Here is a 27,929-nt window from a genome sequence, read left to right as displayed (position 1 = left end):
TGCAGCTGTCACAGCGAATGTTCTTCGCGAGAATTTGTAAAAAAAACACTCTCCCTTTTTTTGTATAGCCGATGTGTGGACGTAAAAACTACACGTGTGGGCGTACAACAACTCTGAAATAAATGTCTCTTAATCCTTCAAATAAAGTTGGAAGACACCGAATCTGCACCGTGCTGTGTTGTTGTCCTTGTCGTTTGTTGTCGTCGTCGTTTATGGTCGTGTCGATTGCTGCCGTTGTCGGTCGTTATCGTTGTCATTTCTTGTTTTCGTTGTCGTTGATGGTTGGCGTTGTTGTTCCTTGTTTGTTGCTTAACTGCCCTGGGTTTATAGAGAGAGTGCAACCAACCTCTGCTGCGCTGTCCTCGCGCGACGCAGCAGAGGCTGGCTGCACTATTTCTCCACGGGGCGCGGTGCCGTCGGGGCCGAGATGCGCTCCGATAGCAAACCGAAACTTAAAAACACGTCGTATTTGTGCGGTTTGTCAGAAAGCCGTAAAATGCTTTGCGAGCCTTCTATCGTTATGCAATTTGTTGATTTAGTGTTTTTTGATGATGCTGAGGAATTTCCTAATGGAAACCATGCCCTTAAACACAATATTAAAAAGTTAATTACGCGAAAATATTAACAACTTAATTATCCCGGACTTTATTAATTTTCATAAATAGGCCCGTGATCCAGGACCAAAACGAGACAAGCCGTTTTTTCTTGAAGCGTAGTTTTTGCAATATCGACTGTGTCCACCTTTCGTAAAACACCCTGTATATAAAAATAATAACTTCCATTCCTTGGAATTGCCATTTTGTGGTTATTGTTACAGCTACCAACACTGCTGATTTTAGAATTACAATTACTGATTTGTTAAACGATGTTTCGTAGTAATTTTGTATTCTTGTACTTAATTTCTTTTTTGCTTTTATATGTAAGTTGCAGTGCCTCACTCCTATCTGTTATGCCTTGAGAGGAAATAAATGAAAATAAGTACAAAATAAAACTGCAAAGTAAGGTCCAGGGTATTTTTGACAGTATCTACAGATTTTATTTTTAAATACCATGACTCCAGTCGGCAGATTCTTACATGGCTGTGAAAACCCTTGGCGACCGAGGCTTGTAGGCGTGCGCAAGGAACACTGACCATCGAGGGGCGAGTCGCCGGCATCTTTTTCGGCCCACCATTTGGTCAATTCCTCTCTCACATCTTTCAGTAGGAGAGGGCTTTCTTCCTCCGTAACCACGTATTTTAAACGATTGTAAACCATCTAGACGCTTAAAAAAATCTGGAGGCGATTGTTACTTTTAAAGTGCTATATTGCACAAAACGTATATTGGTTGTGTCACATGACGTATATTTTCCAGATAAAATTAGCGTGGAAACCGAGTGGCTGTATAGGTCAGGGGACGTGAATTTCCCCGCTAAATCTAGCGGGGAAACTGGATTGGTGTCTGGGTCACAAGACGATAATTTCCTGCTAAATTTTGCAGGGAAACTGAATTTATATTTTTGGCCAAAAGGGACGTGAATTATTCCCCTCTATTTGGCGGGGAAAGTCAGTTGACGTACAGGCCCCGTGCTGTCAATTTTCCCAAGGTGTATAGGTCACGTGACGTCACTTGACGCCGCTTTCCCCGCTAAATTTAGCGGGAGATTCACGGGAGTATTACACCTACACTCACGGGGAAGATATCCTACGGATACCGGTACGGTATCTGCCGGATATGCCCGCAATTTTTTGCCCGTATCTCGGATACGTTCGACGTGCCTCTCGACTACGGCAGACGCGTTATGTGCAGCTTTCTTTCGGAGCTCAGAAAAGCTAAGAAAAATACACCCAGGCCACGTAAACAACAAACAAAGAACAACGACGACAGCCGTGAACGACAACGAAAACAACGAACGACAACAACCGACAACGGCAACAAACGACAACGACAACGGCAATAACACAGCATGGTGCAGATTCGGTGTCTTTCAATTTTATTTGAAGGGTTAAGATACATTTATTTCAGAGTTGCTGTCTGCCCACACCAGTAGTTTTTACGTCTGCACCTCGGCTATAAAAAAGAAATAGCAAAACGTTTCTGTTTTTTTTACGAACTTTTGTTAAGGACATCCGCTGTAACAGCTGCAAACGTTTATCGTATCATGGCAGATCTCTTGTTACTGCAAGCATCTGGTGTACGGGGAGCGGCCGCAAAAGCCAGCACATTTGGCGCGCGTTGCAAAATTCTAATCCGAAACGTACATACCCAATTAAACACAAACACGTGATCACGCTCGTCCACATCCCCGCGCGGAGAACTGGGTTAGCTCATGAAAGGGGGGCGGTTCATTGGTCTGGCAATAGCTTAGCTCCCACCGCACTTTCAGCGTGGGATGAACGGGGGATGGCGCTTTTTTTAACGCGATGTCCCAAAAGATCCGGCGTCGGCGGGACCAAAAAATCTCATAATGCAACGCGCGCAACCCCGTGTGACGTCACACGTGGCTGTGACGTCATAACCACATCGACCCGCTAAATTTGGCGGCAAAGTTTTCGGTTAAATATAGCTAAACACTTTCCCGCCAAATCGAGGAAGAAATTTCCCGCAAAATTTAGCGAAAACTTTTCCCGCCAAATTTGTCAAAAAATTTTACCACCAAATTTTACCAAACATTTTTCGCCGTATTTCACGGATTGTTTTTACCGTCAAATTTGGCGTACGCCTAAAATACCCAAATATGAAATTGAATCACGCATCACTGATGTTTTATACCTAGGAGTAGTAGCGTCGCGACCGGTTACCGCACGGGGTGCCGCTGACCCTAGTGACGCCACTGCCTAGGAGTGAGTATGGGCTCGCGCAGTCAGCCTGAAATCACCATGAACTTCGCAAGGGTGAACAGGGCAGTGTCTGGGCCGATCCTGAACGAATGAAAAAGAAGTGCGGGCGGGAAGGTGAAAAGAAAAGGACACAAGCGGCGTGAGAGCGAGCGGCGCTGGAGAATCGAACCAGGCTGGGAGTGCGAAGACGTTGGACCTCAATTTTCGGTTGCGCCTCAAGAGGTCTAAGAACCAAGTCTGCTGCTTCCCGACGGGTCTCGGCGCTAATCCACCTTGCAACTGACCTGATCTTGTTGGGAGCAAGGACGGTCTGCAAATCTCGCACCCAGCAAGAACGAAACATCCCGGTGCAAATCAAGACCCCGCCAACTCCAAAAGATAACTCAATACCGAAGCGCTCTTCGCAACCCGAATCAATCCAACCCCATGGCATCTACACCAGCCTGCGGCCAGTGATCTACACCAAACTCGTGAGTTGGATTCAGCCTCCCCCACTTGTAACTTTTGCGATCGTTTCTCTTCCTTCATTTTATATATTTGTGTATTTATGGTTTACTTTTATTTAATTATGTTTTAGGACCAATCCATATTTGTGTTTCCAACGATAGAACTGTGTCTCGACTAACTGATTAAAATCTATAAGTAACTAACCACAACCCGACAGCAGCCACAGCTTCTGCCATCGTTCACTAATGCTCGATATGGCTTGCGGCATCACCTCCAGGTTCGAGGACGGATACAAAGTGAGATAGACGTCTGGTGTTTCAAACGCACCGCTGGCAGTATGCATGGACTCATCGGTACCTTTGCGTCTATACTCTGACTTTATTTGACGAGAGCTTGACTGCATGTCGTTGCATGAACGGACAGGCCGCCTACGACCTAGGCTTGAGGGCGTGCACCAGGAACACCTGACAGTCGAAAGGTGAGCCGCCGGCTTCTTTCTGAGCCCACCACTCTTTCGCTTGCTCGGTGACATCTTCGAGCAGGAGAGACCTTTCTTCCTCTGTGACGATGGTTGTCAGGATATTCCCAGCCATTTGATACTCTGGAAAAAAATATTTAGGCGGTTCTAATTTTTGGAGGACCCGCCTCAACAGGCCCAGAATTGTTCCATTGAGCCAATGTGTATAAAAACCGTAAAGGTGGCATCTATAAATATTGCTGATATGTTAAGTTTATGACAAAATATAGTAAAACACAAAATATTACACCTTTGCTTAGAGATAACTCAAGTAAACACAGATTTCGAGTGTTTCGTGAAGTGAAAATTAATTGAGTGTGGTCATAACTAATCATTTTTGTATCAGTCCGAGACGCATTCCAGACACCATCTAAAACGGTCGACTTTCTCCGGGCTCCGCGAACCCCGGAGGAGAAGAAGAACGTGATCCATAGCGCCCTGTCGGAAGACCCGGCTCGGCCAGGCGCGTTGGGCGGGGATGCTCTCGGTACAGCCGCCTCGCTGACACTAATCTCAAGACGCTTGCTCGTTCGGGGGTTGCCTGAAAATGCAGATGGAAACAAGCCTTTGAGGAAGCTAATGGCCGGTCCAGAGGCCGGCTATAACCCAGAAGAAATGGCACATGTTGTTATTGACCCGGCACAGCAGCCACCCCCGGCAGAAGACCTATGGGCCACCTTGGGGGACAAGGAATCCGAAGCACCCAGGAATAACTGGGTACTAGTGTTGCATAGAAAGACGAAGGAAAACAACGGTGGGACGGAAACCCCCGTCGATGGAGGTCGGGAAGGCAAGGGGGCCAGGGAGGCCCATGCAAGTAAGAAGCCCAAGCCGAGGAAACCCCTGCGGTTGCCCAGTATGACGGAGTTCAAGAATAAAGTCACTATCAAGCCTAGACGCGTTGCGATCGACTTGAAGCAATACAAGGGCCAAGTAGGGGAGGCTGTACGCAACTTTCTGACGAAAGAACTAGAGGACGGAAACGTTGTTCGGTTGCTCGAAGCGCAAAACACGATCATGGTGTGCACGGACGAGTGGACGGAGGCGGAGGCCGTGGCGGGAATCAGGAAGCTGAACTTTTTGGTCGGACAACCAGATGTCGAGGCGTACCACGTTCCGCCGAGAAAAGAGTCATGTGGGGGCGTAATTCACGGAGTTAGCCTGGATTTGACTGATGAGCAGATCAGACAGAAGACCAAGGCTTTCGGGTACGAAATTCTTGAAGCGAGGAGGCTTGGAACATCGCATTCGGTTGCTTTCATCTTCGCGGGAAACAAGGTCCCTTTCACGGTGAGATTCGTTCGGCTTGAAACCCCGTGCTTCATCTATAAAAAGACTAAGGCACAATGCCTCAACTGCGGCCAGGTGGGCCATTGAATAGATGTTTGCAGCAAACCGGCCGGTTTCGCTCGCCGATATGCGGCGCAGCCAATGTGGGAGGGGCATGTGTGTGAGCCGAAATGTGCCTTCTGCGGGGGGGGGGGGGGGGGGGGGGGGGCACATAAGACCTATGATAGGTCCTGTCCGGAGGAAATTTACGAGGAGGCCAGGACGGACAAGGAGAAGAGACAGAGCCGTGGGAAACAACGCGCCAGCGAGACGAAGGTGCGCTCGCTCTCCAGGGATTCGGCCCGGAGCACGTCAAGGCCACGTGAGCGCTCGAGGAGCTGGGCTGCCGGATATCAGGAGAGAAAGGCTCAAGGTACATCTACACCGCGGCGACGAAACGAGTGGAGAAGGAGGACGAACGGCGGAGGCGACAAGCGTGAGGTTCACACTTACCCAGATGATCGGGGAAAGCGGCCCGAATTTCCGAAGGTGGGAAGACGAGAGGGTTAGCCCAAGCCGACCCCAAGTCGCGCGTGGTTCTCAGCGCCGAGATGCCGGAGATCAAAAAGGACTTAGCGGATTGCAAAAAGGCCATCGGAATTAAAAAGCGGAGGAACGAGGCTGTCACGGTCAAGCAGATTCAAGGCATTGTGGAGGCGGCGGTTCAACGCGCGGTTCTCGGGAGGCAAGAATTCGTCACTGGCCAGCTGATGTTACACACGCACATAGTTACGGGGCTGGAAAACCTGGAAAGGAAGCTGGAGCAGAAGCACACCAGTTTTTTTTTTATCACGACACGAACAGAAGGAAGAAGATCGATGGGCCACAGGACGTGGACTTGTCTGATGCCGAATTATGCGCAAGTCTAAGGATCCAGAGCTAAAAATCTGGCAGTGGAACTGCCGCGGGATGGGGCGGAAGCAGGTCTTGGCTTGCAGGTCCCGCAAGAAACCGAACCCCCGGCGGTCATATTGCTGCAAGAACCTTTGGAGGAATCCGGTGAAGACCAAGGATTGTGTGACATTTGAGGGGGATCGCTACGTAACTACACTCGTGCATAAGTTGTACTCCGCAACGAAGTGTGATTTTGACGGATGCGGTGTCCTGTGCTGCTTTCTTACGGTCATACCAACAAAAAAGGGGGACAGTGGGGTGCACGGTTTGAATGCCTACGACAACCCGAAATGCCATAGGACGTACTTTCGACATTTGATCTCTGCGGCGGGGAAAAAGGCTGGAAAGGACCTGGTGATAACCGCGGGGGACTTTAATGCTGCTCGTCCGGCGTGGGGATGCAAATTTGTGACGCCCAAGGGAAGACGACTGGCGGAGTGGATCAACCGGGAACGACTCACTCTCCTGACCGAAGCGGACTAGCCGACCTGGACAGGCACCGGTACATGCAGGGAAACCTGCCGGGCTTGACCTCGTCAGGAACGTGGAAGGCGCGGAGTGGAGGAATCTGACAGAACAGATAGGCAGCGGTCACTGTATTCTGGAGACGACCATCCCCAGAACCGGCTACAAGCGAAGTATAGGCAGGGCGAGAATCACGGACTGGTACCGGTGGCAGAGAGGCGAAACGACGGCCTCAATTGACAGTATCGAGCAGTGGACCAAGTCGGCGGTATCCAGTGTGAAATCTCTTGTTACGGAGGTGGATCTTACGGACAAGAATCCTGAGGTGGACACGCATCTTCTGCATCTATGGGAGGCCCGACGTGCGCTGACCAAGAGCTGGAAGAGGCAGCGCCATAATAAGCAGCTGAGGAAGCGGATACAGAAAATCACGGATAAGGCCGAGGATTACGCGGATGGGCTAGCCAGGCAAAATTGGTATGGCCTATATGACAGGATACGAGGAAGTCTAAACACAGCTCAGGTGTGGAGGCTGCTCAGGGCGCTTCTTGCCCCGGGGCGAACTAAGTCTGCGACAAGCATACGTGTCGCTGGGTTGATCTACAAAAGTCAAGGGGATCAAGAGCAGATCCTGAACTGACTTGCAGGGAGGTATCTCTGCCTCAAGCCGCTGGAGGAGCAAATAGACTACTCGGGAGAGGAAAAGCCCGAGTTGGACAGACCTGTTAGTGTGTGGGAGTTGAAATACGAGCTGGGAGTGATGAAGAAGAACGCTGCCCCGGCTCCGGACTCCGTCACGGCCAAGCTTCTCTACAACGTGGGAGAAGGGGATCTGGAGGAGCTGGTGAGGCACTTTAATGAGCATTTTCGGGAAAATGGCGTGACGCCACAGGCGTGAAAGGCGGCCGATGTTCGTTTTATTTTGGAACCTAAGAAGGAGCGAAAGTTAAAAAAATCTCCCCCCGATCTCGCTTACGTCCTGTTTAGGGAAGATGTTTGAGAGGGTGCTAAATTCGAGACTGATGAGGTACATAGACGAGAGACAGCGGCTTTCGAACACACAGTTCGGGTTTAGACCCCAAACGTCTATGGATGTGCTGCTGTGGATGTATAAAGTTATTCTGGAGGATCCTCGGAAGTCACAGACGAGATGAATACTCGCGCTGGATCTGGAGGGGTCTTTGATAATGTTTCTCACGACAGTATCTTCCGGAGACTCGGCCAAATCAACTGTGGAAGGAGGATGTACGGTTGTGTGCGAAGTTTTTTCTCACGGTGAGGGCGGCCACACTCAAGCTTGCCAATATTAAGTCTAAGACTTACAATCTGGGCCCTAGGGGCACACCGCAGTGTGCAGTTCTCTCAACGCTGCTCTTCAACCTCGCCATGCGGGGCTTACCGGGAGCCTTGGGGGCCGTACCGCGGGTGGAACGCGCGATTTACGCGGATGATATCATTATATGGTGCAGGGCGGGCAGTGACGGGGAAATCGAGGAGCACTTGCAAAGGGCGGCGGACATTGTGGATTGCTATGCCAGAGAGTGTGGTTTGAATTGTGCTCCGTAGTAGTCCGAGCTATTTATTCTTCGAAATTCGAGGGAGAGATTGTGAAAGCATATACACATAAGGATAGTGGGCATGAATGTGCCGAAGCCGCAGGGTGTGTGGATATTGTGGCAGCAGGTTCAGCAAGGCAGAGGGAACAAGCCAACCCTGAACAGACTGGACACCATGACTGCGCAGGTGTGTGGTAGGTTGAGGAGGATTAGGAATAAAAAGCGTGGCATCAAGAAGAAGAAGGCGGTCCAGCTCGTCCAGGCCTTCATTATCTCCAGGTTGACATATGGGACTCCGTATTGACAACTTAACGAGACGGAGATGCAGAGGCTAAATATCTTTATACGAAAGGCTTTTAAGAATGCATTGGGGCTACCGGAACGGAAAGTCACGGAGGGGCTACTCAAGCTGGGGTGCATAACAGCATTCTCCACGCGAAGAGCAATTGATCTCTCAGCTCAGGAGGCTTGAGGGCACGACTACTGGTAGGTGGCTTTTAGACAAACTTGAGATGTCGGTTGCGGAGGCTCTCGAGAGGGGAGGAGACGGGGGGCGTTATGGAATACGAAGTAAGACAAAGGTTTGTTTTTATTAGAATTCCTCGGAACATGTACCCAGACCGGGAGGTAGAATGGAGACAGGCGTTCACTGCAGCCTTGTCTTGGTCCTGGTACAGTATGGAAGGCAACGTAGACGAGGCCGGTCCCGTGTCGGGCATTGCGACAATTGCTGTGGCGGATGCTCAGGTGCGCGTGGTAAGGATCGCTACAATTCGGCCGCGCTCGGCGGAGCAAGCGGAGGAGGCGGCGCCTGTTTTGGCGATCGTGTGCAACTCTAGTGGCCCTAAACTCATCAAACACAAAGTTGGGGCCGAAGTCGACAGAGCACACCGATTGGACAATCACGACAATGACTTCGCGTTTTTGTCGCCCACGTCCAATCAGCGCGCTCCGCGAACTTTCGGCTGCAACTTTGTGTTTGACGAGTTTAGGGCCCTAGGGCTACGATAACATCTGACTCTCAAAACTCATGTAAGGAATTACGCTTGTAGCATAGTGGGGCGACCAGCGATGAAAATTTTTGCGAAGGCTAATGTTGTGGGGGTTCATTTGATTTGGGCTGCCGGCCATATGGGGAGAGCGGGCAATGAGGCGCCGCGGCCGGAGATGCGTTAAATCGGGACTCACCCCCGGCCCCGGAGTCATCGGATTATGGGCTACCCTAGAATAAGTTCATCAAGGTCAGAAGGCAGGGTAGGATGGCGTTTCCTGGGCCTAGCAGGCAACTGACGAAGAAAGAAGAGTTTGTGTGACGAAGACTGCGAACGGACACGGTTGTGACACAGCTGCATGTCTGGTACCCGGAACGCTTCGCGGCACCGAGCTGTCCCTTCTGCGGGGCGCAATGGGCGGACATTCATCATCTCGCTTGGGTGTGTAAGAAGATCTCCAGGACTCGTGCCAGTGTGATTTTACTCTTGAGATGTGGGAAGCGGGGCTGAGGAGTGAGGAGGCCTGCGGGCAGAGACCGCTCGTAGGCCGTGCTCTGCAAGCAGTCGTCGCGCTTGGAACCCCGGATAAGGGGTATGCACCTTCTTCTCGCCATATTTCCTTTCGCCCCACTTCCCTTCTCCACCTTTCCTGAAATAAAGGTTTTTCAATAACAACAAACGTCTCAGTCCACCACTTTTCACCGTCGCGGTGTTGGGGGCGACACGAAACAAAAAAAAAAAAAGAATAATCACCGCACCACCGTTTCACCTTGCCTTACCGCAATCTTGTGGAACAAACGACAGGTAAAGAGCACTGTCGTTCACCTTTTGAAAGATGAAGGTTGCTGAGCCAAAGTTTGCGTTTTAGGGTTTGAGGAAATCATACGGTTGAGGGTTAAAAGCATTGGGCGATTGAGGACTTTTAGTCTAGAACGAGTTTCGTCTATGATTCGCATTTAGGGACATGTAGACGTAGTTTTAAATTATTGTGTCGATCGACGTCTTCTTCGTGTGTGAGCATAATTGCCCCTGGAAATGTTGTTTCTAGAAGGTAGGGCTAGGGTTAGACGGTCCGGGGAAAAGGAAACAGACGGAACGATGTAGAAGGGAGAGAGAAACCTCATTCTCTCTTTAGCCTTCCGTCTGCTTTCTCCTCCCGGTCCGTCTTACCCTAGCCCTACCTTCTTGAGTTGCAACGGACTATAGCTCATTTACTTCATTCAGTTCGAACTGCCCAGACGAGATGGCCTACGCAATACAGAATACGGTATTGGCGCAAACATTTATTTACTCATTTATATTTTGAACGTCTACTGCCCTTCGTAAGGCCAGAGCAGTTAGGCATGTTGAAAGTAACAGCACCCTCAAGTATTACAAATATTGTCGATAAAATCAGAGATATTTGCATTGCTTAAGACATTCGTCGAAGACTTTAATGAAAGTATAGCCCGTATAGTCGGTGACAGGTGAAGAGTTCAGACAACACTTCTTAGATAACAGAGCCCTAGAGCTGAATGAGTTGGCGTCTTCACCGGACGCTGGACGCAGATTGGCAACAAGTGCAGCGTCAGCGCTCGGCTTCGAGTCAAGTTTCAGACGAACGTTGAGGCAATTCTCGTGTACAATTTGTGTCCTGTGTTGACCTTCTCTATTGACGCCACCTCATTCAGCGCTTGGGCGCCAGTCTGGTAACCGTGAGTACGAATAAGCAACTCTCGGCTATCAGATGATCTACGCACACCAGCAGCAAGATGGCGGCTTCCAGAGACCGAACTTGCAAACGTCTATAGATGTGTCTACTTTAAACCAGCAAGGCATAACCAATTTGTCGCGTTTTGCTTATGCTGCATTACCACTGCACACATACGTAACACATTTGTGGATATCAATAAAGTAATGATAATCTAGCAAGTGAAAAAACAAAGTTGATTCGAGTCAAGGTCATACTTATGCATATATAAGCAGGAGATTCGCGTCAGACTTCAGCAAACTATGTCTACGAGGACCGATTTTGGGGGACAAAAATTGTCGTAGAAAATGAAATAGGTTTCCGCATGTGCCCATCATCTACCCTCCCGTGGCACCTTATTTGACGCCGGAGATGCTCACCAATCACTTTCTCCAGGCTGGTGTACGGAGGCTGCAGTCGAAGCAGCTCGTATGTTGTGGGTATCAACCCGGCGGTCTTCAGGAGGTCCATCAGGTAAGCGATGAGGGCTCCTTGGTCCGCTAGGTCTATGCTCGGAGGAACACAGCCCGCACAGATCTGAGTACGAAGAAACAATGAGAACAGTTCGTAAAAGGGGCAATCACTGGCGGCCATAGTGGAATTCGTTTCTGCTGAGTACGTGCTGATTGCTAGTTTGAATAGTGCTTGTGAAACGTGCATTCTACACCATCAATACTGCCAGTCTTGGCAGCTGCGAACACGTTCTGAACACTGTGAACAGCACGGCATGGTTACACCTGCCTCGTCAAGCATTGCCTAACTTTAGTTAACGCAGTTGGGTGCAGCGAGGTGTCATTCTTGCGAAGGGTTTGCGGGCCTTACCTTGGTTGCCAACATTACTGACATGTGGAATGTTAACGATACGATTTTGCGAATTTTCGTTGCGATATTGTTACCTTCCTTTTTGTGTTGGGCTCTAGAGCACGGTGCTCTAGAGCAAGGGGGGGGGGGGGGGGGGGGCGGAGGGTTATGCTGGGAGAGCGATTATGTCTCTAAGCACTGCATATTGTTTTGATCAAGAGTCCTAGCGCCAGTCACTCCAGTGGCCAATGGGTCACCAGCATATGGTCATTTTCAACCTCGTAAAATGACTATTTTACAGCGAAAATATATCTTTATTCTTAAAAGTTTCAGTGTCATGATTGTTTTTTTTTTGTTAAAATTTTAATTGACTTATGATATATTACGTTCAAATTTTTCATCTTGGACCTGGGATCTCGTCAAGTTTGACTTACTGCAGCTTTTTGTTGCAGTTGTCATCTTTCTTTAAGAAAGATTAATAAAATAATTATTAATAGATTCTACTTTGCCAGTGCGGCCACGGGGCCAGCGAGATGACAGAGAAAGCATATGTTATGGAGACCTGATTTTTGTGGCAACAGAATTACACCGTAGCTAAGGGGATCCCACAAACGAAACTGGTGAGCTTGCCTGCTGCGTAACGCCTAAAACGAGGTTGGTATACATGCTAAAAATAGAAACACGAAGTTTTGAATATTTGCAATCAATTGCATTATAAGCGAAGGTTTCCTTACCTTTATGTACTTCTGCCAACGCTCCATTTCGGTCATTTTTTTTCCGGAAGCGCATCATAGGACTGGAAGCAGTAAAAAGGAGAAGACAGCCTCCTCCGGGTTTCATCAACTTGGCGACATTTTTCAAGACCGTTTCTTGGTCCGTGATCCAGTGCAAGGAGAAGAAAGAGTAGACGCGATCAAACTCTCCGTGGCGCTCGACGAAGTCTGAAATATCCTTAGATCCAATGTCCAGGACATCGTAGCAGATCTTGGGATGGGCGAAATGCTCCTGGGCGTACTTCACCATGTCCTCGGACACGTCAACGGCCACGATCCTTCGGCACGGAGGGCAGCGAGGAAGAAGGCAGTCGCGCGTGACGTCTCCAGGACCGCAGCCCACGTCGAGAAACTGGTGGTCAGAGGTGTCATCACTCCCAAATGATCCTTCGAGTAGTTCCAAGGCATAAATGCTATTTTCTCGCTGCACTTTATTTCTCGCCACGTACTCGTCAGGCCTCATGGTGCTGGAAATGGCTACGTCTTTCACGGACATACTGGGGAACTCCGTCGGCGGCTGTTTTCAAACGGGGTTGAAAAAAAGTTCGGCTAGCGCGACTTCACACTGCCCAAGTAACTACGTATAACCCAAAAATATGCGCTCGTTTCATACGAGTCACCGAAAAAATATGTGAACTGAGAGCATGACGCGCCGCTTTTGAATCTAGGGAACACACATGTGTTGGCAGAAACAGCTGGGACCCATTGCAATCATCAGACTGAGCGTTACTTTTTTTTTAGATTTATAATTTACAGTTTTTATGTTATATTTATCAAATTATATTTATTTGCATTTTATTGTAGTATGAAAAGAAAATGTTACATACTGTTTAATCGAAAGCGACAGTAATAGCGAAATATGCAGGGTGGTTATTTTCAATTCGAACATGTACAAAATAAGGGGGTGAGACGCCAGTTTCGACTTCACCATGTATTTATTGGGCTCGGTGTACATTATATGAGAAGATACTCGTAACGGTAACTTGAATAATTGACTTAAATTTCTTAAGTAATCTTATGGGTGGTTTAGGTCCCATATTAGAATTGCATTATTGACAGAAATTACTATTTCATAGACTAGATAAATATAAAGAATTTGCGAAGGGGTAATGGTTTTCGAGATATAAATCAAACAACCTTAGAGTGTTTTGCCTGATTTTAAAATTGCCCTCAGAAGGAGGGTCACAAGCGCTGTCCACAACGACGCTTGGAAGAGTGACGTCGTGGTTTCAAATAAATCGTTACTATATCGGCAGTGTGCTCACTTTGGAGAGTCGTTGGTGGGTGTACCGACGGCACAAATGACGTGTTGACCTAAGCGACTAGACCACTGTTCCAAGCGTTGTTGTGGGAAGAACTCGATGCGCTCTTATGGTGCGTTTACACTTGCAAAAATAATCGCTGCCGCCGAAGCGAATTCAGCGGCAGCGTAAAACAGGAGGAGTTCCATTTATCTATGCCAGCATCGACCGTTTTCTCGTTTTCTCTCGGAGCCTCGCGTCTGTGACGAGATGGAGCGAAATTTCTTGTCATCTGCTGTTCTCGGCCACTCTCGGGAAGATCTCGGAGTCGCTCGGTATACGTTCAGTACGAGTAGGTGTAATTCTCCTTGTTGACGCAGGATCGTGCACCGCCGCACTCGTTTCGCCACACGGGATAACCGCGCGAAGATGGACAACTTCTCCCGCAAAGAACTGACTACGACGATTCCGTGTTTCCTAGTTGGTATGTAGGAAGGAGGACATGCATCGCAAACCAAAGAAGCAGCGGTGCACAATCTGCGGTGGTGCTTCATGTAGTAGGTACCCTAAGCAGGATTTTTTTTTTATTTATGTGTGTGTGTGCGTGAGAGAGCTAGTTTGAACGAAGGACTCACAAAGCTACATTCTGCTTCCTCAAACTTCGCCCTGAATGGCCTACGTCACGCACTGTGACTGAGGCTTCCCACCCCCAGTCCCAGCTCGAAAAAAAAACCCAAAAAACGGACATTCCACAGAAACTGTACACAGAAAGAGATTGACCTCGTTTCCTACAGCTCCACAAAAATCTTTCTTTTTTCCGTTCGAAAAAATAAAGCAAATTTTATTTTTGTCATTTCATTAAAAAAAAAGGCGTGTGCCGGGGGGGGGGGGGGGGGGTCCGTGGACAAATTGTAACGGTTACAAGTACTCTTATTACTTCAAAAAGTAATCAGGTTACTCTTGTGATTACTGCCTAATAAAAGTTATCAACTGATTACAAAATTACTCCAAAAAGTAATCGATTACAAGTAATTTGATTACTTGTAATGCGTACGGTACAAGTCTGGTTAGCAGACAGCGCGTCTTCCCTTTTTGGTCATACTGCGTTTGCTTGTAAAAAATGAAATAGTGAACGCTGGAGATCGTCAACGATGCCGAGCGATAACGGTGATTTTCCTCTTTTCTAACGAAAAGGTACATACATAGTGCAACTGAAGTACAGAGAGTGAAACATTAAAAGAAACAGAACATTAAGAGTAGATATTCAGGCCAACGGCCATTCGAAGGTTATAACACAACAAAAGCATGTTGCGTGTTTACCACTTGTAAAATAGATGTCTCCCCTATATGAAAAAAAAAAAGTTCTGTGTTGTGCTCCTATCGAAAACCCCTAAATATGAGTATTCGCCTGCCCTTTCTGGTGTATTGATATCTTATCTGAGTGACACCTGTACATAGTATTTCAGGACTATATATTACGTTCATGTACATAAGAAAAAAAGAAATGTCGATGAACAACAAATGTGCTTTGTTTCGGCTTTGATAAAAAGTATCCCAAACAGTATTCGAGTTGTCGCTATTCAACTTGCAAGCGCACCCGGACGTATAGTTTAGAGAAAAAAAATGCACTCTCTAGTCACTATAAATAGACATGTCATAATGTCAAGATCCTCAGCTTTAGCTATAGAGATATATGATTAACGAAATTAAGTACCCTGTGCAGCGTTTCACTCGACCGTAGCAGACGACGGCGTGCGTTCCCGACGAGGTGGACGCCTGGAGGTGATGCTGTTCTGCCTCATATTTAAAAAATAATTTCTCCAAAATAACAAAAGGTACTTTTCCAATTTTTTCATATGTTAAACAGATGGGGTCGGTTAAACTTTGGGCTATTTCAGAAAATGCGAGCGCGGTTGCCCACGTGGCTTTTTTTTTACCCTCTATAGGGCCGTTTTTGAAGAAACTGACATATTCACCATTTAATTAAAAAATGTCCGAATAACTTTTAACTGTGTTAATGCAACCTAGTCGAGCATAAGGTTCAGAAAAATAAGTGAAAAAAGTTTCTTAGTCAAATTTTAATTTCAAGGTGACTAAAAAAAATCAAGAAATCTTAAAAATTTGCTTCCGTTTGGAGTGCCTGTCTGGACTCAAAATGGCGGCGTAAGGTGTTTTACTTTCAAGGGAAGATAGAATATATTTATGCTCGATTGCATGCAAACGTAAAATTATGCGGTAAGAATAGCTTTTCTTCAGCAATTTTTTTTTTAAATACAGGAGGTTTCCTCAAATTCCTTGCACTTTGGAGCATGATGTCAGCAAAAATAAACATAATTGAGCCCTCAAACTTAGCCATCCTAACTTTCAAATGTGTCTTTATTCATATTATTTTTTTTTCAAGCATATCCAAAATATGACGAAAATTGCCGTCTCCTTTGGCATGGAATGACCCGGCTGGCTTGCGCGAGAATGAATGCTCATCGTCGTCGGGAGAATCTGAGTCGGTAAAGGCGCGATCGGATCCTCGTCTACAACACTCGCTTTCTCAAAGATTCGGCCTGAAATGTTCGGGAGTGAACTAGGGCAAGCTTTACAAGGCAAGGTTATTTGGGGGCCTCCTTATCATATAAATTCGGGTTAGAACATCGGATGGAAATGTGTGAGCTTACGGTCTTCCTGCGGATTCTTTCAAATGCACGTCGTTAGTGACCCTGCTATATTTGCTGCGTAGGAAAGACCATGCATATCTCTATATCTGAGTTTGTGTGACGGTGCGCGTATATAGTGTCTATTTATATACACATATGATGCTGTCGTACCGCTTGCATCAAGGTTCATGTGCGTTTGAACACGTCATGCTGAAAACCATCAGCCAAAAAGAAGTCTATCTCTACCTCTCTCTTTCTACTTTGCAGTTGTGTGGGTGTCGTGTGTGTCATCTAGGCCTCATTATGGCGTTTTAATCGTCCTTCTCAGAGAGTTTTTGTTTGCAGGAACTTAGAAGTTCACCTAACATCTTTCCCGTCATAGAAGATTCACTTTGCCTGCATTAATACCATTTTAAACCTCACGCTAAGCTTTATCAATATGAAACCTTTATTTACATATTTTATATTTTAACTGCTTCTGTACAAGCCCCTTGCACAATTCAAGCTTAAATGAGCAATCTCTTTGGGATCCTGGTCACCGTATACTGGTTAATGCAACTGAAGCTACACGAAGTTAACGGATCCGTATTTTCACAGTACCCTCTAGCAGCCAATGTAGCTGCTTCCAGATCCAATATCTCTCTTTCTTTCTGAAATATCGACACGTAAAGAAGTCTAAGTTTAGATGTCAAAACTCAATACATCAACGGCACACATCACAGTAGACTTAACACACTCCTGTTTTTGTATTACCAAGATTTTACTACAAGCAAAAAAAGTATATTATATACCTACACCAATATAGTCCGTACATCTTTCACATCATCTTTAGCATGTGACTGGCAACTTTTCACCCACCATCGTATCAATCTCAGACGTATTTTTAAAAGAAACTAAGATTGCCACATTATCTAACAAAGCCGTTTTTCGTTTTCTTATATGTCATAATTTTGTTTCAATCGATGATGTAACTACATCACCTCAGTATTTCTTCATCATAGAGGTCTTAATCATTGATATCACAAAAACTTGAGAAAGTTGACATATATGTATCATTAATTGTCTCGGAACGATTAAAAAAACCTTAGCAACAGGGTGAGAGTGACGAGTCGTTTTTCCTCCAGAGGTTTGTCATTCCAGGCTACATTTTTGCGAATTTCTTTCTAGTAGTTGAGTGATGAATTGTTCACTGGCATCATCGACAGTAGGCAAGGCCGCCCCACATTCTATATGAAGATCCGTCCGAACTGCGACCGCTAGCTTTTATGGCTGGGCGCAGTGCAGTGTCTGGAGGTGTCTCCAGTTGGCCCGAGTATGCTGTACATTTTTTTCAACATGAGATACTAAGTCCTTTAATTAAATTATTTGACACGTGCAACAGTATATTATACAACTTTTATTCGTGCATTAGAACATGAGGGCACTTGATCCGCTCTACTCTTAGCGGCAAGTATTGTCGCCCCAAAGTCCATTGTTGCAATATGAGCAGGACCCTACTTTGCATTCTTCATCTTTCGTGCATGTCTGTAACAAGATATAAACATGTATTCTAGACAATGGCGAAATAATATATTTTATAGAGAGTACTTATTTATATAACGCAAATGTTGCTAAATCGATCAATTTCGGAACGATCAAAATAATTTTCAAGAATTTGTTAGCACGAAAAAATCAAAAGATTAGGATGGTGAGCACGTAGAAACAACTGTTCGTCCTAGCCGTGACATAATAAAACATTCCTGTCATCATAAAAAAAAACAAAAAAAAAACTTCATTTGAACTTTTCAAAACTAAAGAAAAACTTTGTGACATGTGTGCTGTGTGAGCTGACTTCATATCATAACGATGTTTTCTTGTTTGTATGTTCAGGGGTGGAACGGCTGAGCCATTTGCGCCATATTGCGCCAGACGGATTTGTCTGCGCCATCCTGCGCCATGTTGCAGAAACTGCGCCAGAAGCAATACCTCGCGCCATTATGCGCTAAATCGCAAAGCGTGCGCCCCGAAAATTGTATTTTTTGTCCTGGTTTTGGTTTTTATCGACTCGATTGGCAACAATGAGCACGTTTAGCTTGGTCGGCCTTGTATTCCTCTGTTCTGTTTATTCTCCCTGTGTATCCCGAGTCGGAAGTTGCGCGAAAAAACTTGGATTCTAAGCGCTACACCACCTGCGACTGGATTGTTATTCTTCAACCATAAGCGGTTAAGCAAGTCGGCCGAGGTGAGGTCGAGTCGTTGAGCATCAGATTGCCTGAGGCTCTGCGGCTCGGGATCCCAACGTCAGCCAGTTGAAAACAATTGAGCAAAATATTCCTTTTAGTACTTCACCGTTGTTGGAACCGCATTCTCTCATAATAAATTGTGATTTGATAGAACTGAAACGCGGTCCGATCTGAAACCTTGCCGGCCAGCAGCCCTCACGCGAGCGGTAGATATGCCCGGCGTACTTTAACCTTGCTCCTGCTCATTGCTTCAATCAAATACGATAACACCGTTAATCGTAGTATGCTGCTTCGATACTGAGTTGCACAATAGGATAAACTCAAAATTTGTTTCCCTGTTCCTCCGTGCAACTGCACGTCCGTCGCTTAAGCGCGTCACGTGGTTCCCACATATAATTACTATGTCGAGCACGTGTCGGTTGTGCAATAAGCAGTGCTGGTTTGCATTTTGAGCAGCTGAAAGCCACTCAGAAAATATCAAGGAAGCTAACTTCAGAAACATATGGTACTTGCTTTTTGGTTCTTATTAAGGCTCACAAAGTTTCAAGTTTTCGCATTTGTTACACTGTTATCCCATCTACCTATAGGTCCCTAACCACGCATGTTCATCTGTGCTGTTAAGCACAATTGAAATTGCTCCCGTGCCTGTCTAAGGCACAAGCTGAAGCGGAATGAAACCTGAACTGAAGTGCTCCTAGCCTGCTCCAGAACGTAGTTTTAGCTGCTCCCAACCTGCTCCAAAACAGCTGTTTTAGCTGCTCCCGTGGCTGCTCCCAAGTACATTTCATGAGTTCCACCCCTGTATGTTCATTTGTGCATTCCACTAATTCATGTTTTAATCTCTAATGATTGAGTATGTGACACACAAAGAAGAGAGTGGGTATGTTCCACCTCTCTCCAGCTGACTTCATTAAGGGAAAACCATCAAAATATGCGAACACAGCGATTGAGATGCTCGCGTAGAGTCAATTCATCACTCCCTTACAGGCCGCCTTTTAGACATTTGGGCGTTGTTCAGCTCACAGCATGCCCGAAGAACGACTTTATGGGCGGCGCCGTGACACATCAAATGCCTAATCAGCAAGCACGGGCACGACGTGTCAGTTGAGAGTCTTGGTCGTTCGGTCTGAGACATATTGCAGATATACCACACGCAGGTAACAACTTCAGGAAGTACTATATAAAAATTTACCTAGAGGCTGTCTAATGAAAGTATCGTTGGAAGCTTTCTTTTAGGTGAAAGCACAGACAGGGAAATTGATAAAAGATCCTTCAGGGAAAGCACCATTTCTCTTCTATCAAAATGTGATGTTTGACTGGGATCGTGGTTCACTTGCACAAGACTAAGTGCATTTTTGCGCGAATTCAAGTTATAGTTCATATAGTGTTGTGGTACCACAATACTGACACACAAGCGCCTTCGAATGTCTTGCCATCAAGATACATTTTCGAGGCGATACAACCGCGTCATTTAATGGTATTTTACTTCATACTTATGTGAAGAAACGCGTTTCAATTTCACCCCTTCAGGGCGTTTTATGAGAATGCAAGCACTTCAGAGGGATAGCGTCCGCGTTAAAGGCAACAAGGCAGGAAAAGCACTAATTTTCTCCAGGTTCTTCGGCTTGTATTTTCTGTGCTACATCTTAATACCTCAACGCCAACTACCAAAACAAAAACGACCAGTTTACTAAAGGTTCAAACTTACTTTCGTATTATTTTTAGCGGTAGGAGCACTGTATATATAAATACTCAGTATCATCTGCGCATTTCTTATCTTAGTCAAGGTCCCATTATCTTTCTGTTTTTCTTTCATGCACTCTGTGCATTCTGCGTTTTAACTAGGAAGAGCTGAGTTCGTACGTAGATGAGTCAAAAAAAAAACAAGAAGTTTATTTAAGCCTTTGTGGAAATTGCCTGAGTTTAATGCGCGTTGTATTTAAGTGCATTATGTTCTTGTTCCCTCTATGTAATGCCTTTGAGCCATTCGAGGAAATTAAATAAAATGAGAGCGTGTTCTGGCAAGCTAAGTGTAATCATGAGAAATCACCAAACATTATAATCCCAGCCATTGAGGTACTCAAGTAGAATCTAACCATCGCTGCCTCACATCCTCCGATTACAAAGTTCATCATTTTGCACGTTATTCTCTACACTGTGGTATCGATGAAAGTTTCGAATGGCGGCGCAATTCTCCATCCCAATCGCAATTTGCGATTGCGGGGCAAATGTGTCAGTTTACGGACTTCCTCAGGCGTTTAAGGTATTTTCCACTAAACCTCGTTCTAAAGTACCGCGAGCTAAAGTTCCATTGCGCAACACAGAGAAAGAATTTTGAGGTACTCGAATAAATGAAAAAAATTCAAATCAATTGACGTTGCCCAAGTACTTCTCTTTTGGCTAACAAAATGCAATATTATGCTCGTAGCGTGGTAGAACAGACTAAACTTGAATCGATTTTTAATGGGATCTTAACTGTATTTCTGATTGATTTTACTACGATAACGCAGACAAGATACTATAAGACATTGCATCATATATATATATATATATATATTAGGCATACAGCCGGGCAGCGTTCTTTTCCTTTAAAATAGATTTACGTGTGGAAATTCTTATCATTGGGGGGGGGGGGGGGGCGGGGGGGGGGGGGGGGGTTTCTCGCAAGACTCGAGATAGAATTTAAGTACTTGAAAGGGATAGAGGCCCACTAAAGTCATGAATACACACTAAAAAAAAATTTTTCAAGTTCCCCATTGTAGACTGATTACGACGAAGGAATCAGAACAATTTCAGGGAACCTGACATGTTTTGTTTACTTACTATTCGATAACATTGAGGTCTCTTTGCCTTCACCTGCCAATGGGGTCCTGCTACGGGCTCAGAGATGACAAAGTAGAAGCTGAGAAGTAAAAGAATATAACAAATTAGAGTCCAGTAATGATCACATGCTATGACTACGTCGATCACGTTAAAAAAGCAGCGCTTGTGAGGATATCTACAGCTATAAATATACATGCCGTAAAATACTGCGGCGGCGCACACTTCGTTCAAGTGCCCACTATTAACATAAAAAAAAACGTTGGAATTTTGTAAAATATTCGTTAAGCGCCCGATTTCACCGGACAAGCGCCCACGTCTAGATTCACCCAGTTTTCAGTAAATTTGGTGTTGGCGCTCCGATTCCTCATATGTATTTTAGACACGCGAACAGGGAATGTGCAGGTGTTCCATATCTATGCGGAGTGAACATTCGTCTGGAGATCGTCTGCTAGAACTTCGCGGTTCGCTTGCTTTTTGGCAGAGGTTGCGATGACGTCAGAACTTCGAGCTCTTACTGGCTCTGAAGGAAAGAATAGTGGGTAGACCTCAATGCTGGCTGTCTTGAAGTCTAGACAGCACCCTTCTAATCACAGCCAATCAGAGCTCGCTGTCCTGACGCATAGAGTTATTATAATGTACGCTAGAGGTTCAACTGGCGCTAGTGTCTATGCGACTTCCGTGACGCAAATTGAAGCATACAGCATCCAGTCTACTTGTGTGGTGCTCCTGTGCATTCCTATAGGAACGCGCGCGTACATTTTGTCTCTTCGCCGAAAAATAGCACGGAAGTTTGGTTATTTGGGTCGTACCGAATAGTATGTACCTTGATTGACATTGTAAGAGTGTAATTGCTTTGCTACATTTCAGTCCCAAATATGTGTTCCACAGCAGGTGTGTAAAAACAAGCGACGATTCAAAGCCAAATTACAATCGAAAAGAATATAGAGTGTGTTCAAGGTTCGCCAGCATTCCGGTGACGCTTATCTATCGCCAATATGCCAGTCCTGTCGCTATATGAAAATGACCCCGTCGTGCATAAGCGGATAAAAGCATTCAAAAGGTAAACAATAAACTACGTGGGCTATGAAAGGTGCATCTTCGTGTTGTTTTCTCTGCCGGGCAGCTTTTATCGGGCACTTGTTCTCAAAGACTTCGAGCGTGAGGGTAATATTTTGAACGTACAACGAGTATCTTCGCACAAAGCAGAAATAGTAAAGCAGTACTTATTTACTTATTTAAAATCAGAATATATTACGCGGCCTTTAATTTATTTTGATCGCACGTGCACGGGTAGTTACTGATCTAGTGTTACTGCGTAGTTCTTGCCGTCTCCCTTGGTTTCCAGACGTCCTTCGTTCAGTTGGCACGTATATCCCTCATGCTGAAAAGTGCCGAAGTCGTGTTCGTGCTAACAGTGTCCGACAGTGCAGAAAAGTACACGTACGAACCCCTTTTAGCACCGTTTTTAATGCGATGAATTGGAAAGAAAATGCCGTAACTGACCAATCATTTCGTCGGCCTGACTGAGAAATGTTTGAAGCTACCTAGCACGTACAAATTCTTTAGGATATTTGCTCTTATCACCGAGCGCATGGAGAAAATGCACTCACTTTTTCCCATAAAAATGCATTACCGGAAGTCAATTTTCGACTGGTTGCTGTCTGCCTCAATTTGCGTCAGCACACTAGCGCTACTTGAACCTCTAGCGCGCATTATACTAACTCTATGCCCTCACGTAACCGCAACCTCTTCGCAAGAACGGATACTTGCTCTCCACATACCTTGTGACTTTTTAGATCGGCTGAAGATATGTATGCAGAATTTCTTCGGAAAATATCTACACAAATGATTTTCTAGAAAGTTGATAGAAACACATTTGCAAATGTTTTATTCGGGGAAGTTATATTCGCAGTAACGTACTACAGAGGCCTAGTCGTTACTGTAGATAGAGAGCTGTTTATGCATAACGTTTTACCACGACCAGAATTGTACAACTATAGTCCCTTTGTAGCCAGACGACAAATGAACCGAAACAAGTCCAAAGGCGTGACGACAGTAATCCACACGAGGAGGGACAAAGTACAAACACAAATTTCCAAACAAAGCTAGGTGACAGGCGCGCGACCGAAAAACTCCGTCTGATCCTGATATCAAACCATGGACCTCAAACTGCTGGTTAGTTGAGTTGGAAGAACGCTAGACTGGAAATGGAGGAGTCCCTGGTTCAATACCAGGACCAGGCGGATCATTTCGCTCGAGCACCAGTCAACAAGCTGTGTCGGGTGATTTCTGTTTGTCCTATGTCCCCCTTGTTCCACTTCTCCAGGAATTATTTTCGTTATTCTTGTCCAGCTCGCGTGCAACTTTGTATTTATTTGCATTATCATCGGGTGGGTCTTCTTTTCTGGTGCCCTAATCTCGAAACTTGTCGAAAAAGGCGACGAGAAATTCGGTGGCCGTGACTCGCCGCCGCAGCGCTCGATCCTGGAGACGGCCACTCAGAACCTGCACAGCACCGTTTTTCTCGCCGACTTTTTCACGAAGTGTCCAGGCTAGGGCCCATGGTCTCCATAGGGACATGCATCATAGTCCTGCATGTGGCATGAACGGCGAAATTCTATAATTATTCAAGAGCCCGTGGCATTCGACTGGGGTTCCCAGTGCAGTGAACAATATGACATTGTCAGATGCTTACAATATTAAATCAAAAAGGCGATACTATTGTTGCAGAATAAATTGCTCTTGCATTGTCAACAGCATTAGCAAATGTAATCTTTTCCTCACTCCTAGTTGCTACACACACAAAAAAGTAGTTGTTATGGATATTCTAATAGCACATGTATGAAACCTAGACAACATATATTTTGTGTTTAACGAGGTGCACCTGAGTTACGAGATAAAAGAACTAAGGATGCACATATATTCAGTCTAAAAATAGGGATTTGCGGGCCGGCGAGCTGGAGATACTTAATCATAATATAACACCTGAGACTAGCACGACTTGAATGTTTCATCATTTTTCAGTGTTACATTATGATTAGGGTTCGGAGTGTTCGGTTTAAACCGATACAAACCCATAAAAGTAGGTCTAATCCGTTTTCTAAAATTTGGTTTTAACCGAAAAAGGTCAGTATTTTAGGGTCGCGTCGACGTGGGTGGGGGAGGGGAGAGAGAGAAGGCTTTGCAAGGTTCGACATTGTGTGACGTTCTTCGTGATTTCTTCGTGAACCGTTTCCAAGGTTCAGCATGCAACAAAATAGGTCTTGAAGTGGCCTTCGCGGGACATCTGTGTCCTTTCTGTGATTGGGCTTAGTGTGTCAAGTTCCCGGTCCTAAAAAAGAGTTCGAATGTGGGCTGGTATAAGGATTTTCGCTTCATGCACTTCAGGGGTCATCGAGGAAAGCCGTTAATACCTTTCTTAACACCCTCTCAAACTTCCCTGTGGTTGAAAACATAAATACAATAGAATTTTGTTTTATCCCATTCCGTTGGTTCCTGTACGGTCATAACCTCAGATGGTCACGTCGTCAGAATGGGAAGGAAAAAGAAGCGCGCTGAAGATTATGCCCGCGAATTCCGAGATTTTGAGGTGTGTCTTCGCGGAAGTTGTAGCGAAGACCACGTATGTATACCTGTCGTTATTCTTTGAGTGATCACAAATACCCCAGCTACAAGGATCATCTGATCCGGTGTCCAATGACGTTGCTTTCACATTCACCGAAAAAAAAGGGTAAAATTTTTTGGGAATAAATATACACCGAAAAAAAAACGAAAATGGAATTTTAAAATAAACACCGAAAAACTACGCCGAATTTTGAAAAATAAAAACCGAAAACGCGGAACCTTAATTATGATTAAATATTCAGTATCTTTGGGACACTTTACCCAAAGACGCAGTCATTAGGCAAGCCCTGTCCTTTGGTTTATTATATTCATATCTTACAATCTACTGTCACTTTAACTTGTAACTCTTACCTTTCCAGAACAAGAAGAGTAACGATGAGCATGGTTACGGCACGCATTGTCGGCGGGCTATTGGGAAGTATCTTCGCAGATGTGCTTAAAGAAGCAAGTGGTTTCGAAGTCGGGCCCCTACCTCTTTTTATAGTACATCGACAACTGCAGCACGTATCAAGTATGACGTCATCACTCCAGTAAACGCCCTTTTTTATTAAAAATGTTTTACTGCTTCGTTTCGCAGGTTCGGTGACCTGGCACAGAAGGTCAGCGAATGTCGCAGGCGTTCAACGTCTTTAACCTTGTGCGACGTCCTGTGGTCTCCTGGAAGAGGTAAGCGAACTGTCAAATAATATTCGCAGCTGCAACGAATTCATAATTGACGGGGTTTGGAAATTTCCGTGTGAAGAGTCGACTGAAGAAAGAAAACGAAACGTGATTGAACAATGGCCGAGCGGAAACAAAATGGGGATTAAAATAGTCTTTGTATAAAGTTTCCACTATTAATTTATTACTAGCACACTTTTTCCTACACCATAGGACTAGGCCTCAGTAGCGATGTTGTATCTAGCTTATAAAAATACAGCATGATCAATTAATCCATCCATGTGCAGACCTCCGTCCCTGTTTGGAGCACTTTCTAACGCATGCATAATTTCTTTCACAAGGTCATAATATCTTACAAGACAGGTCACAACTTGCCTATATATGAACGGTATAAACATGATTATGCTAAATATAGAACAAAGATAATATTTGAAACTGTTACGAGAAGAAGCTTTTACATATCTGTATCCCTCATTATTAACGCGTCACAAGAATACGCGGTAATATTATGTCGATCTTCGCAACCTCACGATGGTACGAATCTGTTCGTTAGGAAATCTGGGTACATTTTGTCTGGACCAGTGGCTCGCAACAAGTTAAGAAATTAATACCTGTTTTAAAGTTCGCCTGCTAATATTAATTTGGTCTGATAATAAAAAAACTGCAACACGACTAGTGGAATTGGTGTCATTGTAGGAATGAGAAAATATTAATAGTAATAATATTGCAAAACTAAACATGCAGAAATGTATCAGTATTTTATTTATTAATTTATTTAAATACCTTCAGGGTCCTGGGGCTTTTCAGAGGGGTGGACATACAGTATTGGTTCAATAAAAAATTCAACAAGCAAGACAACTTGGTAATAAAAGTTAGTCCGGCATAATCGTAGTAAAAGTGAGCAGGGTGTGTGTTATGTTCTGATTCGCTTTATTTGCTTTGTCTTTTTTTAATTAGAGGAGTAAGCTGGAGGAATCAGCACATAACATCTTCCCCTCGTCTATTTTTTGGGGTTAAAAAAATAACGAAAAATGCCAAGAACAAAGAGAAAGAAATAAAGAAACACAAAACACACACACACACGCACAACAGAAAACATGAGTCACCGCTTTGTGCAGTTACTTTCGATCACCGAGATTCTCCCTGTTCTGTTCAATACAAAGTTTCAACTAGTTTTTTTTCTAAATTAAGTTACTAATTTTGAAACAAAATGACGAAAAGAAAAGCAGTTCAGTTCATCGTGTGGCATAGTTCCCATAGTGCTCTGGTGACCGACGATCACGCCTGGAGCGCCTCAGAGGCATAGGCGTAGGATGAGCGGTTGAAACCCCCTTTCTTGGAGGTGAGTCTAAGGCAGAGGACTGCACACAGGCGTTAGCGATCCAGTTTGTTCCTGTCCGTTCCACCTAGGCTGTTGTGGCTGCTAGTTATGGCGCCTGTTGCTGACGCCAGCAGGGGAAACAGCAACTTTCGAGAACCGACTGCTCTTAGCAGGGGTCGATGTGTTTTGCCTCTGGCTTTGTTGGTTGGTCTTCGGGGCTGCTGCGAGTTTTGAGGCGTTCCCTACTCGACCGTCTTCCAATCGGAACGTCCAACGACCTCCGCGCTTTATGATGCGCTGTGATGGTCCAAAGGTCGGCTCTCCTTTGGGGACTTTTCCTGGTCGCTTCACTCGAACCCAGTCTCCAACACAAAATCTCGGGGTCTTCGCTGCTCGACGCTGGTCTGTGTACCTTTTGGTGTATTCCTGCCTCTGCTGTACTCGTGGACGCAGCCGTTGCAGCTCCTCGAATGGGTTTTGCAGGAACTGCGACGACGACAGCCCGAGGATGTTGAGCCGGGTCCGTGGCTTGCGTCCGTGCAGCAGGAGGGCAGGAGATAGCCCAGTAGTGGCATGGGACGTGCAGCGGTATATCATCAAGTAGTCGACGAGTGAAGAGCGGAGCGGAGCGCTTCGTTCAATGGTGGTACACTGAAGGAAGCCCTTCGGTGTACGGTTGAAGCGTTCGACCTGCCCGTTGGACTGAGGTAGTAAGCAGAAACCAGGTGGTGCTTTATACCGCGAACTTGAAGCAACTTCTCGAATTCGGCCGAAACAAACTGTGGCCCATTGTCACTTACGATACTGTCTGGGTACCCTTCTCTGGCGAAGATGGCTCGCAGAAAATCCGTCACCCTTCCCGTAGTGACATTTGGGCAGAACTGGACTTCTGGCCACTTCGAAGAGTAGTCAACGAGCGTAATGACGAAGCGACAAGCTGGCTCCGTCCGCTCAAACGGACCCACAATGTCAATGCCCACCTTAGACCAAGGTCGCTCTGGCAAGGGCACTAGCTGAAGGGGAGTCAGCGACGTCTTGGCAGTCTTGTCCGAACTACTGCAGACCTTG

General features: G+C 45.6%; 1 protein-coding gene and 1 pseudogene across 1 annotated transcript; both read right to left on the bottom strand.

Moving 5' to 3' along the window:
* Positions 1 to 3,694: 3,694 nt before the first annotated feature.
* LOC8031351 (juvenile hormone acid O-methyltransferase) lies at positions 3,695 to 12,852 on the bottom strand. The gene is given in 4 exon segments (XM_029973850.4): positions 3,695 to 3,867; positions 11,129 to 11,285; positions 12,284 to 12,325; positions 12,327 to 12,852. Coding segments are annotated over 4 exon segments (864 nt in total). The 5' UTR covers positions 12,819 to 12,852.
* A 4,755-nt stretch (positions 12,853 to 17,607) lies between these two features.
* On the bottom strand, positions 17,608 to 25,293 carry LOC120842391 (annotated as a pseudogene).
* Between the last annotated feature and the right edge of the window lie 2,636 nt (positions 25,294 to 27,929).

Source organism: Ixodes scapularis, unplaced genomic scaffold (genome assembly GCF_016920785.2).
Source record: "Ixodes scapularis isolate PalLabHiFi unplaced genomic scaffold, ASM1692078v2 PGA_scaffold4__175_contigs__length_147842914, whole genome shotgun sequence".
NCBI classification, from domain to species: domain Eukaryota; kingdom Metazoa; phylum Arthropoda; class Arachnida; order Ixodida; family Ixodidae; genus Ixodes; species Ixodes scapularis.
The sequence above is the reverse complement of the archived record's forward strand: the minus strand, read 5'-3'. Positions and strand labels throughout refer to the sequence as shown.